Source organism: Oncorhynchus mykiss, chromosome 2, assembly GCF_013265735.2.
Source record: "Oncorhynchus mykiss isolate Arlee chromosome 2, USDA_OmykA_1.1, whole genome shotgun sequence".
Taxonomy (NCBI): Eukaryota; Metazoa; Chordata; class Actinopteri; order Salmoniformes; family Salmonidae; genus Oncorhynchus; species Oncorhynchus mykiss.
The window spans coordinates 56,982,462-56,995,934 of NC_048566.1; the positions used below are offsets into that span (position 1 = coordinate 56,982,462).

The 13,473-nt window shown below is 45.9% G+C and overlaps 1 protein-coding gene across 4 annotated transcripts in view; it reads left to right on the top strand.

Annotated features, from left to right (window-relative positions):
* Positions 1 to 13,473, top strand: part of LOC110492317 (transcription factor SOX-6) — a 158,698-nt gene that overhangs the window by 113,381 nt on the left and 31,844 nt on the right. For all 4 annotated transcript variants that reach the window (XM_036951228.1, XM_036951218.1, XM_036951247.1 and 1 more), the window contains 3 exons: positions 5,780 to 5,952; positions 7,297 to 7,365; positions 13,282 to 13,399. In XM_036951228.1, coding sequence (XP_036807123.1) covers positions 5,780 to 5,952; positions 7,297 to 7,365; positions 13,282 to 13,399 — 360 coding nt within the window. The remainder of the gene's footprint in view (positions 1 to 5,779; positions 5,953 to 7,296; positions 7,366 to 13,281; positions 13,400 to 13,473) is intronic.

Consider the following 13,473-nt stretch of genomic DNA (forward strand, 5'->3'; position numbering starts at 1 on the left):
CTGTATATGTATGTCTATTATTGTCCTGTGACTGCACCTGGCATAATAAATACATATACTGTATATGTATATGTATGTCTATTATTGTCCTGTGACTGCACCTGGCATAATAAATACATATACTGTATATGTATATGTATGTCTATTATTGTCCTGTGACTGCACCTGGCATAATAAATACATATACTGTATATGTATATGCATGTCTATTATTGTCCTGTGACTGCACCTGGCATAATAAATACATATACTGTATATGTATATGTATGTCTATTATTGTCCTGTGACTGCACCTGGCATAATAAATACATATACTGTATGTGTATATGCATGTCTATTATTGTCCTGTGACTGCACCTGGCATAATAAATACATATACTGTATGTGTATATGCATGTCTATTATTGTCCTGTGACTGCACCTGGCATAATAAATACATATACTGTATATGTATATGTATGTCTATTATTGTCCTGTGACTGCACCTGGCATAATAAATACATATACTGTATGTGTATATGCATGTCTATTATTGTCCTGTGACTGCACCTGGCATTGAAATATTCACTTTAGGGAATGTGTGTGTGTGTGTGTGTGTAACCCGTTGGGAATGGCTACCTAGTTAGCGGTGCGCACTAGTAGTGTTTCAATTGACGTCGACCTTGAAATTGTTGCTTTTCTGAGTAATAGGGAACGATACTTCATGGGAAACAGTTCAGAGGGTCCCTGGGACAAGCCCAGGTCGGGGCAAGGAGAAGGACAGAATGAAAGAAGACCGTTACGTTGATGCTGTTAACCCAGATTACTCAGTTGGGCTCTGCTGGGGTTGCTGCGGAGAAGGAGGAGGTCAAAGGGTGTGTGTGACCGGTGTGAAATGGCTAGCCAGTTAGAGGTGTACACTAGTAGTGTTTCAATTGGTGAAGTCACTTGTTTCCCTTGCTCTGTAAGGGCTGCAGCTGTTGTGGAGTGATAGATAGTGAATCTTCTTGGATGACTGTTGTCGATGTGTTCAGAGGGTCCCTGGTTGAGCCCAGGTTGGGGCAAGGAGAGGGAGGGAAGCAATGGTGTGTGTGTGTGTGTGTGTGTGTGTGTGTGTGTGTGTGTGTGTGTGTGTGTGTGTGTGTGTGTGTGTGTGTGTGTGTGTGTGTGTGTGTGTGTGTGTGTGTGTGTGTGTGTGTGTGTGTGTGTGTGTGTGTGTGTGTGTGTGTGTGTGTGTGTGTAGGGGGTGGCGGTTGGGGGTGATTGAGTAGGTTGATTGTCCAACACCAATTGTGTGTGTGAACTACCGGTCAAAAGTTTTAGAACACCTACTCATTCAAGGATTTTTGTGTGTGTAGGGGGTGGCGGTTGGGGGTGATTGAGTAGGTTGATTGTCCAACACCAATTGTGTGTGTGAACTACCGGTCAAAAGTTTTAGAACACCTACTCATTCAAGGATTTTTCTTTATTTTTACTATTTTCTACATTGTAGAATAATAGTGAGGACATCAACACTAAGAAATAACACATATTGAATCATGTAGTGTCCAAAACGGTGTTGAACAAATCTAAATATATTTTAGGTTTGAGATTATTCAAATAGCCACTCTTTGCCTTGATGACAGCTTGGCACACTCTTGGCATTCTCTCAACCAGCTTCGACCATGAAGGCCTGATTCACACAGTCCCCTCTGAAAAGTTGATGTTGAGATGTGTCTGTTACTTGAACTCTGTGAAGCATTTCTTTGGGCTGCAATTTCTGAGGCTGGTAACTGTAATTAACTTATCCTCTGCAGCAAAGGTAACTCTGGGCCTTCCATTCCTGTGGCGGTCCTCATGAGAGCCAGTTTCATCATAACACTTGATGGTTTTTGCGACTGCATTTGAAGAATCTTTCAAAGTTCTTGAAATGTTACATATTGACTGACCTTCATGTTTTAAAGTAATGATGGACTGTCATTTCTCTTTGCCTATGTGAGCTGTTCTTGCCATAATATGGACTTGGTATTTTACCAAATAGGGTTATCTTCTGTATATCACCCTTACCTTGTCACAACACAACTGATTGGCTCAAATGCATTAAGAAGGAAAGAAATTTCACAAATGAACTTTTAAGAAGGCACACCTGTTAATTGAAATGCATTCCAGGTGACTACCTCGTGAAGCTGGTTGAGAGAATGCCAAGAGTGTGCCAAACTGTCAAGGCAAAGGGTGGCTACAAATATTAAATATTTTTTTTATATGTTTAACACTTTTTTGGGTAATACATGATTCCATATATGTTATTTCATAGTTTTTATTTCTTCACTATTATTCTACAATGTAGAAAATAGTACAAATAAAGAAAAACCCTTCATTGAGTAAGTGTTCTAAAACTTTTGACCGGTAGTGTATGTGTGTATGTGAGTGTGTGTATGTATGCAAGAGTTTGGGGGGACTGCTAACGGGGACTGCTGACTGGAAAGCTGAAGGCTCAATCCCAATTCCGTCCCTTAGCCCTCCCTCTCCATTTTGCGAGATCCCACGAGCCGCGTAGATTCGGAGTTGTGTTCCAATTCAACTTTGAGTAAGAAGACTGAGTACCCACCCCCGAGGGGCCCCTGTGTTGAGGATCAGCGTGGCGGATGTGTTGTTACCTACCCTTACCACCCGGGGGCGGCCCGTCAGGAAGTCCAGGATCCAGCTGCAGAAGTAGGTGTTTAGTCCCAGGGTCCTTAGCTTATTGATGAGCTTTGAGGGTACTATGGTGTTGAACGCTGAGCTGAAGTCAATGAATAGCATTCTCACATAGGTGTTCCTTTTGTCCAGGTGGGCGAAGGCAGTGTGGAGTGCAATGGAGATTGTGGATCAGTTGGGCCGGTTTGCAAATTGGAGTGAGTCTAGGGTTTAAGCGATGATGGTGTTGATATGAGCCATAACCAGCCTTTCAAAACACTTCATGGCTACAGACGTGAGTGCCACGGGTTGGTAGACGTTTAGGCAGGTTACCTTAGTGATCTTGGGCACAGGGACTATGGTGGTCTGCTTTAAACATGTTGGCATTACAGACTCGGACAGGGAGAGGTTGAAGATGTCAGTGAAGACATTTGCCAGTTGGTCAGCGCATGCTTGGAGTACACGTCCTGGTAATCCGTCTGGCCCTGCGGCCTTGTGAATGTTGACCTGTTTAAAGGGCTTACATCAGCTGTGGAGAGCTAGATCACACAGTCTTCCAGTAGTTTAGCTCATCTGGTAGGCTTGTGTCACTGGGAAGCTCTCGGCTGTGCTTCACTTTGTAGTCTGTAATGGTTTGCAAGCCCTGCCACATCTGACGAGTGTCAGAGCCGGTGTAGTACGATTCGATCTTAGTCCTGTATTGACGCTTTGCCTGTTTGATGGTTCGTCTGAGGGCATAGCGGGATAGAGTCCGGGTTAGAGTCCCGCTCCTTGAAAGTGGCAGCTCTAGCCTTTAGCTCAGTGTGGATGCTGCTTGTAATCCATGGTTTCTGGTTGGGGTATGTACGTACGATCACTGTTGGGACGATGTCATATATTCCAGTCTGTGCTAGAAAAACAGTCCTCTAGCTTAGTATCGGCTTCCTCTGAACACTTTTTGATTGATCTAGTCACTGGTGCTTCCTGCTTTAATTTGAGCTTCTAAGCAGGAATCAGGAGGATAGAATTATGGTCAGATTAGCCAAATGGAGGGTGAGGGAGAGCTTTGTATGCATCTCTGTGTGTGGAGTATAGGTGGCCCAGAGTTCTTTTTCCTCTGGTTGCACATTTAACATGCTGATAGAAATTTGGTAAAATGGATTTAAGTTTCCCTGCATTGAAGTTCCCGGCTACTAGGAGCGCCGCCTCTGGGTGAGCGTTTTCTTGTTTGCTTATGGCGCAATACAGCTCATTCAATGCTGTCTTAGTGTCAGCCTCTGACTGTGGTGGTATGTAAACCGCTACAAGGAATACAGATGAGAACACTCTAATGGTAGGTAGTGTGGTCTACAGCGTATGGGCACATTGTTGTTCTGCTGATCTCAGTTGTTGCTCGTATGGTAGTAAGTGCATATTTGTTGCATGAGAAATATATGGAAAGCTAATACTGTCGCCAGTACAGGCATTGTGAAAAACACAAGTCTCGTGGTCAATGAATGGTGGTATCCATTGGCAGTTTCTGATATGTGTGAGGGATGTCTTGATGTCATGATGTCCCATTCCCTAGGCCTTATTTAGCTCTCCACCAGTTGCTCTGCCACTCCCCCATCAAGGGACACTCAAAAATGAGGGTGGGAGGGAGGGGTATTGGGATTGAGCCTTAGTCACATGTGCAGCCCCTTGGTTGATCTCTATGCAGCCTGGTGGTAACATCATTATCAGAGATTTTCTGTCTGTGTTTGATATGATTGGCCCTTGTCCTAATTTATTTACTTGGAACTGACTTGCCTTTTGTAATTACCCCTGAGGGGATAAATACAGTTTTATTGAATTGAAAGATGAATTTAGCATCAGAGCTGATATGGCTAACTAGCCTACAATGCCAGACTGTTCCGCTAGTCTTTTCTACTAGCCTTCTCTGCTAGCCAGTGCTAGCCTTTCTGTTGGTTACATTCCACTAGCTGTTGGAAAACATATATCTGAGCAGTGAGCAAACATGCATTAACTTGTGTTTTTTTGCTTTGATGAGAATATAACATTATTGGAAACAGAACACCTTGAATTAAGAAAGGATAAGAGTGATAAAAGGGGGAGCGGGGAGAGTGGAAGAAGGGAAGGAGGAGAAGGAAAAGTGGAAGAGAATACAAACGAAAGAGAGGAACCGGCCAGAGAGAAAATACACTCAAGTTAATTTTGGGAAAGTAATGGCGAAAACAAGGGAAGAGAGGAGTGTGAGAGAGCCGAGAAAGTGAGCGAAAAGAGCGAAGAGAGGAAACAGTTGTCTTTGATATATGCAGACCTAGACTTTGTCCCTAATGGCACCCTATTCCCTACATAGTGCACAACTTTTGGCCAGAGTCCTATGGGCCCTGGTCAAAAGTAGTGCACTGCATAGGGAATAGGGTGCCGTTTGGGACGCAGGCCAAATCAAGTTACAGTAGATGGAACAGAGAGTCATCAAGTATATTCCACTCTTGGGCTTATTGTAGATACGCTATTACTGTAGTTAGTGCATCTGGATAAAGCTATTGATATTAGCCTGCAATTCAATAGCATACATATGCAATTGAAAATGAGCGGACCAAGGCGCAACATGAGTATAGCTCCACATATTTTGAATCTCCGTGAAACAAACAAAACGTGAAGTCATGACGTGCATACAGGCAACTAAACACAAACAATATCCCGCAAACACAGGTGGGGAAATGGCTACCTAAATATGATCCCCAATGATAAACGATAAACAGCTGCCTCTAATTGGGAACCATATTAGCACCAACACAGAAATAGACATACTAGAACACCCCCTAGTCACGCCCTGACCTACTACACCATAGAGAACCAAGGGCTCTCTATGGTTAGGGTGTGACAAAAGGGAAAGGTATTACTCTTTACTTGGAAATACATTGTAGTCAAGTACCTTGGTGAAAGCAGTGATGAATGCATGGGGATGCAGACCAACTGTAGGAAGCAGAGGTCAGGGCCACTCAAGTGGCACGATTCAGAGATGGGAGACCTTGTAGATGAAATGAATATAACAAATTGAAGATGATCATGTATACATTTATATCTCACTTATATGACAGCGATTTCATCGACATTTCCACACACCCCCCCTCTCCTTCTCCCTCCATCCTTCTAACCCCCAACTCTCGCTCTCCGTCAGGTACCCCAGAGAGTTTGGAGGAGAAGGAGCGTCAGCTTTCGACCATGATTGGCCAGCTCATCAGCCTGCGGGAGCAGCTCCTGGCGGCCCACGACGAGCAGAAGAAGATGGCCGTCTCACAGATGGAGAAGCAGAGGCAGCAAATGGAGCTGGCCCGTCAGCAGCAGGACCAGGTGTGAGGGAGGGAGGGAGGGAGGGAGGGAGGGAGGGAGGGAGGGAGGGAGGGAGGGAGAGAGAGAGAGAGAGGCAGGGAGCGAGGGAGAGAGAGAGGCAGGGAGGGAGGGAGGGAGGGAGGGAGGGAGGGAGGGAGGGAGGGAGGGAGGGAGGGAGGGAGAGGCAGGGAGGGAGAGAGGCAGGGAGGGAGGGAGGGAGAGAGAGAGAGAGAGGCAGGGAGGGAGGGAGGGAGGGGGGAGAGGGAGGGAGGGAGGGAGTCAGGCAGGGAGGGAGGGAGGGAGGCAGGCAGGCAGGGAGGGAGGGAGAGAGAGAGAGAGGGAGAGAGAGAGAGAGATTATGTTTAGACAAGTACTTTATTCCCATCACCCCATTATGAGACAACATTCCATCACAAAAGAAAAGTGAGTGTGATTAATAGACAGATTTCTAAATTGGCCTGCTATTTAGCTGTTCAGACATGACGGGGTAATGACCTATATTGACGCCACTGAGAAGCCTTGCCTAAATGAATCTTGACACATGTTCGGATGAGCGACGTCCCATAATGGACAGCCTGTAATTATATAAATACAAATATATATCAAATAACTTTTCAAAAATGGGGCAGCTGTTTTGTATTCTCGTTGAGTGAATATACACTCCGCTTTTGGATAATTGCAACTGTCTGTCACTGCCTAGGCTCCGCCCCTGGCGACAGGTAGCCAAGGAGGAGGCAGGCTTGTGTCAGTCAGGGTCGTAAACATGTCAATCTCACTGCTTCACTGTTGACTGATAGCGTCGCTTGAGCACGTGCTACTGCCAGTGTTGATTTGGGTTATATAACCCACTCTGTTCTTTCTTGTCTCCCAATATTTCCGCCTTTGTCAAATTTTTGGACTCACCCAGTCTCAGCCCTTTCCCTCCTGTTGCTTCTCATGTTTCTCACTGAAGTATCCCGTCTCTATCTTCTGTCACCCAATGTCAAAAATAAAGATATGTTCAAGCTTAAATTCTCTTCTTTCCCGTCATCTCATCCCTTTTGTCTCACTTTGTTCTTTCATGTCTTGTTCTTGTCTCATTCCTGCCTCACTCTGTTCTGTCTGTCTTGTATGCTTAGTCTTGCTATGTTCAAACTCAAAACTCTCACCTTTTGCGCGTCAATCTGTATTTTCCCTTGTGTCCACTCCAGCGCATCGTCGACATCTCCTTATTTTCTAATTGTCGTCTCGTCCTTGTCTCACTCTGCTCTGTCTCCCCAGATTGCCATGTTCAAACTCAAAACCCGAGCTTTTAAAGGATGTTATTCCCTCGGTATCTCCTCTTCTCACTCGTGTGTCATTTGTGCCTCCCTCCTGCCCCTCCAGATTACGACTCAGCAGCAGCAGCTCCTGCAGCAGCAGCATAAGATCAACGTTCTCCAGCAGCAGATACAGGTCAGTGCCCACTGCTTACCGTGGCCGCGCTCCTTCTCTTCCATCTTAGTCATGTGTTCATACGCACACACACACACACCACTTACACACACGTGCACGCACACACATACACACGCACATGTGCGCGCACCCGAATGTGTTCGGCACATACACACACACACACACGATGGCCCCTGTAATTGACCTGTTTATGGGATCAATTGCTGGGTCATTGATCATGCCGAGATCAATACACTATCCCCGGAGTCCCTACTACCGGCTTCTCTCTGCTACCTCTTCCGTTTATCAACATCTTTTTTTCCTTCCTTTCTCCACACTTTCATTCCTCTAAATTCGCTCAATCATACTGGTCATCTATTTTTCTCTAGCTACTTGCTACCCCCCCCCCCCCCCTCCCTCCCACTCCATGTCTCTTTCCCTCTCACCTATATCCACCTCTTTTCTCCTTCATTCTCGTTCCGTCTATCGTAACGTGTGGCAGAGTTCTCGCTCATATTCCCTCTTCACCAGACTCTAACTTTTCCCACTGTCCCGTCTTCAGCGCTGACTCTGACTGGTTGCAGAGACACTGACCCAGACAGGGCAGCTTCTTCCCTCTCACACACCCCAGAAAAGGCACGCCGTGGCTGGGGAAGGCAGTGAGCCAGGGCCCCTTGTGCTCTGCAGCTCTGGAGGTGTTCTGCTTTTAACAAGTCCCCCCCCCCCCCCCCCCCCCCCTCGCTGCTTTTAGTAAACCACAGATCTGAGTTCATTAGGACCGGCTCTCGGGAGAGTCTGTGTGTGACAGCAAAACTACTACTCTTTATGATCACATGGCCTCAATGTGTCCTTAGGCTACAGTTTGTTTTGGTGTTGTTGAGAGAAGGAACGTTTTGGGATGTCTGCTGCTGTTAAGAAGTGCAAACATGATCGGCAGACCTCGGTTCAAATGCTGTTTCGAAATCTTTAAAACACTTTGAGCCTTTGCTTTAAGTCTGGCTGGAGTGTCAAGTGGGTGGGGTTTTACACATCAGACTTTTCTATTGGTTCCATTGCAACAGGCAAGCTCAGTCAAGCACAGATCAATTATTTGAAATGATTTCAAATAGTATTTGAACCCATGTCTGGCATACAGTGCCTGTCAATGCATTGTAAATACTCTTAAACATGCTAAGTCCTTATGAAAGAGCTAAGTTGTCACGCCCTGACCATAGAGAGCTTTTTATTCTCTATGTTGGTTAGGTCGGGGTGTGACTAGGCTGGGTCATCTAGGTCATTATAATTATTTTTGCCTGGTATGGTTCCCAGTCAGAGGCAGCTGTTTATCGTTGTCTCTGATTGGGGATCATATTTAGGCAGCCATTTCCCCTTTGTGCTTTGTGGTATCTTGGCTATGTTAGCACTATAGCAGCGTCACGTTTCGTTTTGCATTTATTGTTTTCTTTGAGTTTCACTCCCTAATAAAGAGGATGGAACCATACCACCCTGCATCTTGGTCCACTCTTTATAACGAGCGCGACATAAGTAAGCTTTGGTTGCTGTGTACAATGAATGCTCTTGTGTGTCTGGAACAGTGATTAGGAATAATCAATTGTGATTATTATTATTGCTACCAGTTTATACCAGTCGTGACTCTAGTGGAGTGTAATAGGGGATAACGAGTATAGGGAAATTACGTTCATTGACTTCTAACGCAATGCATTTCATGCGAGCAGCGGCCAATGCTTAGTTAGGAAATACAAGCTTATTAGGGTCCATGGAAATCACTGCATAAAACAATATTCTAATGAGTAGGATTACTCCTATTCTATTCTCGAAGTAGCCTATATATGTATTATAATCTTAACTCCAGCTGTAGAACACAATGCCTTGAAAAATGGATTCACTTTAGAGCCCGACCGCTGGGGTCCTGGCTGTTTATGCAGTGTTGAAAGTGTTTTGGCCTTAAACATACATGCAGCCCGGCACCACAAGAACAGTCCGTCTGCTTCTACTGATCGACTCCAGGCCTGCTTCTCCTTCCAGGCTACTGGGGACCAATGCTCTGAAGGGACTGACCAAGGGCTACTGTTTGGGGTTCATTCCCCGGCCAGCGTCCCAAATGGCACCCTCTTCCCTATATCGTGCACTGCCTAGGGAATAGGGTGCCATTTGGGACGCGGGGCCCCCACTGTACTTCTGGGGGAGACAGCGTTTCACGGCATTTTGACGAGATCAGCATGATCCCGTGTGTTAAACGATGTTCCCCGGGTTCACACCTGTACTTCCCAGGTTGGAGTAAATTCAATTGCCCGAGTCCTAAATCCCTAGCATTTTGGAGGACTGGAAATGACCCAACCTTTCCCTTTTCACGAATCCAAAAGTACAACCGCTTATGTCAAAGTTGTTTTCCTTTCTCTGGTTGTAATGTTTTTTTTTTTGACCAGTCTTGCGCATTACGGTGAGGGAGAGCCCAGTTCAAAGTGACACTGGTTTCCTGTCATGTGGTTTTTAAATGGCCTGTAGAAGCAGCAGGGAACTTCCATGGGTTAACGGAAAGCTTCCGACAGCCTCATGGTGAAATATTTGGTTACACACGCGCGCGCACGCGAGTGAGGGTGCCCCTTCCTTTGTTCGTCACAGTGGTTGACAGGCATGTGTCTTTGTTAAGTGAGCCCTTAATGTGTCTCATATTATCTTCGTTTCCGCAGGGCCACAGAGGCAGGCCCAGACTTAATTAATGACTGCAAACCCACACTTCATTCTGTCCCCCTCAGTTCTTCAATCATCTCCTCTTGCTTTAATTTTTTTTTTTTACTCCTCATCCCTCTCTCGTTCTTCACCTCCTCTAGGAGGAAATGCATCTGCTCCTTGCCTTTGAGCGCTCCTCACCTCCGCTCATTTGTTCCTCTTCTCCACGTTACTGTTTTCCCAAGGGTTTCTTTTTTTTAGATTCCTTATCAACCCATTTTCCACCTTTTTTTTTTTTTACCTCCACGCCTTCTCCACTCGCGCGTCGCGCTCACTTCGCTTTTCAAAGGTTTTCTTTCGTCACCTTTTTAAAAAAAAAAGTTATATTTTACTTCCTGGTTCTCTTTTCTCCCTTAAACCTGACCTTGTCCCTTCTGCCCAGTAGCTAATGCCGTCGCTCTTTAACAATTAGGTATAAAAATGTCTTGTTCAATAGCCTCAGCAAGCAGGACGGGACACAATGGCTCGGAAAGCCAGTGGCCAACTGTAATGTCGAAACAAATTCAGCAACGATGGAAAATGACAGGAATTCAAGTGTGAGCCATCATGGGGATTGGCTGGTAAGGGATTTGTCTGGAGCTAATGTTGCTGGCAATGCGCACAGAGGATATTTACACGTGTTCGGGAAATGAGTAACGCACATTTGTTACGCACACACACACGCGTGCACATACACCACATTAGACAATGGTGAGTTCCTTCGGGAAGAAACACAATTTCGGGGGTTGGATAAATGTGATTTCAGATCGAAACGACCTCTGCACTTTCAGCGGTGTTTCCCAATCCTGTTCCCGTGGAAGCCGAAGGGGTGCTAACACACCTGATTGAAATCTGTAATCAAAGGCTTGACGAGGATTTAAATCAGGTGTGTTAGTGCTAGAGTTTAAAAAAAAGAAAAAGAAAGAAAAGAAACAAGCGTCTCTTTGGGCCCCCTGGACCAGGAGCTGGAAACACTGACTTAGAATATGTCTTAAAAGCTGCTGATATGAATGTGTGGGTGTAGAGCATACAAACAGTAACCAGCCTAAACTAGACCCCCCAAAAAATGCAGACGGACAGGAATCTATCTCGCAGACACATATGCTTACTCCCTCTTTCTTTCTCTTCATTTTTCTCACCCCCCCCTCCCCCCACCTCTCTCACATACACATTCACACTCTTTCAGTCCCCAACCTTACACACACACACACGTTACTGCCCCCACCCCACCCTTTACACAGTAGGACCATTAATACCGTGTATGTCTGCGTGTGTGTGTGTGCGTGTCTGGTGGGTAGATGGGGAAGGGGGCCCTATGTTTTTCTTATGGCTCGGGGAGAGCAGGGCAGTCCATTCACCCCTCTCTCCCCCCTAGAAGAAGGCCTGCGCTTTGTGTTTGTACTGGTGGAGGGGAGTCTAGGCATTCCCAGAGGAACACAATGAATGGAGCATTCAGTCCCGCTTTCCTCCTCCACTTGGACACGCAGACTCGTTTTTCTTCTCCCCGTCATTCTCGCCCTGGTCTCTCGGTGATGTCACAAGACGTCTGTGTGTGTGTGTGTGTGTGTGTGTCTTTGTGTCTGGGCCTCCTGTGTGTGCAGTGAGAGGGAACCTTATAGGGCCTTCCAAGAGATGGCAATCAAGAAAAGCTCTCCGCAGTCTTTGAGAGAAGCACACACACGCTGCACAGACACAGTCAAGGCCGGGTTGTTTGTGTCTGCTCTCCTGTTCACCCATGCTCTTTGAGTTCACACCCTAGAGACACGCTACTCATTTAGCAAAATCAGCCACACATGTTCCCCTTATATTTTCTCCACTTCTACTTCTGCCTGACTGGACCACAACGTTACTTTCCTTTTCCAGCGATAATTTCAGGTTAAAAAAAAAAAAGAAGTAAGGTCAGATAATCAGAGAGTGTCACTGATTATGATGATGATGTTGAGAGAGAGAGAGAGAGAGAGAGAGAGAGAGGGGGGAGAGGGAGAGAGAAAGAGAGAGCTCATTAACTGTGCATACATATAGTACTAATAGATTACTCAAAAGAGAAAACCCTCAGGCTTGTCTTTGATACGATCTAGTCGTCCATTCAATACCAACCTCATTACTTTAACTACTTTGATGCTAACTTAAACCCTCACTTTGAGAGCTTTCAGGGTCAGATAAAATAAACTACACACACACACAGCATTATGTTGACTTTCCCAGGGAAACTGTTGTTTTTTTTTCTTCCTCCCAAGTTGACCCTTCACTCCTCTGCTCCTGTGTTTGTGTGAAGGTCTCTGTGTCAGGCCCCCTTTGAACTATACTCTGTGTGTGTGTGTGTGTGTGTGCGCACGTAAGTGCCTACTCTCTTACCTCTCTCTCTCTGGAAGATATGAGCATGTGAATTGTGGGCAATATGCTTTTTTGGATGTGATGATAGTGCCACAGAATCAAAATACTCTTCTATCTTTCTCCCTACCCCCTCCTCTCTGTCTCTCTCCCTCCTCTCTGTCGCTCTCCCTCCTCTCTGTCTCTATCCCCACTCTCTGTCTCTCCCTCCTCTCTGCCTCTCTGCCTCCTCTGTCTCTCGCCCTCCTCCCTGTCTCTCTCCCCCCTCTATGTCCCTCTCCCTCCTCGCTGTCTCTCTCTCTCCTCGCTGTCTCTCTCTCTCCTCTCTGTTTCTCTCCCTCCTCTCTCTCTCCCCCCTCTCTGTTTCTCTCCCTCCTCTCTGTCTCTCTCACTCCCCATCTGTCTCTCTCTCTATCTCTCTCCCTCCTCTCTGTCTCTTTCCCTCCTTTCTGTCTCTCTCCCTCCTTTCTGTTTCTCTCCCTCCTCTCTGTTTCTCTCCCTTCTCTCTGTCTCTCTCCCTCCTCTCTGTCTCGCTCCCTCCTCTCTTGTTTCTCTCCCTCCTCTATGTTTCTCTCCCTTCTCTCTGTCTCTCTCCCTCCTCTCTGTCTCTCTCCCTCCTCTCTGTCTCTCTGCCTCCTCTCTGTCTCTCTCCCTCCTCTCTGTCTTTCTCACTCCCCATCTGTCTTTCCCTCCTTTCTGTCTCTCAATAACATTTCATTGCTTTATTGGCATAATAAAAAAATATTATTATGAACAATTCAACATTGGAAACATAAACACACTAAAAAACATTTATTAGAAACAGAAACAGAAGACGAAGAGAAGACATATAGACATATTAATCAGAATAGTCATTAGTTGAACAAAACTATTAAACTCTCTCTCTCGCTCTGTCAGGTGCAGGGTCACATGCCTCCTCTGATGATCCCAGTGTTTCCTCACGACCAGCGATCTATGGCGGCTGCTGCCGCACAGCAGGGCTTCCTCTTCCCACCGAACATGTCCTACAAGCCAGGTACACACACACACACACACACACACACACACACACACACACACACACAAAATATTTCCGTTCTATGTATTTGT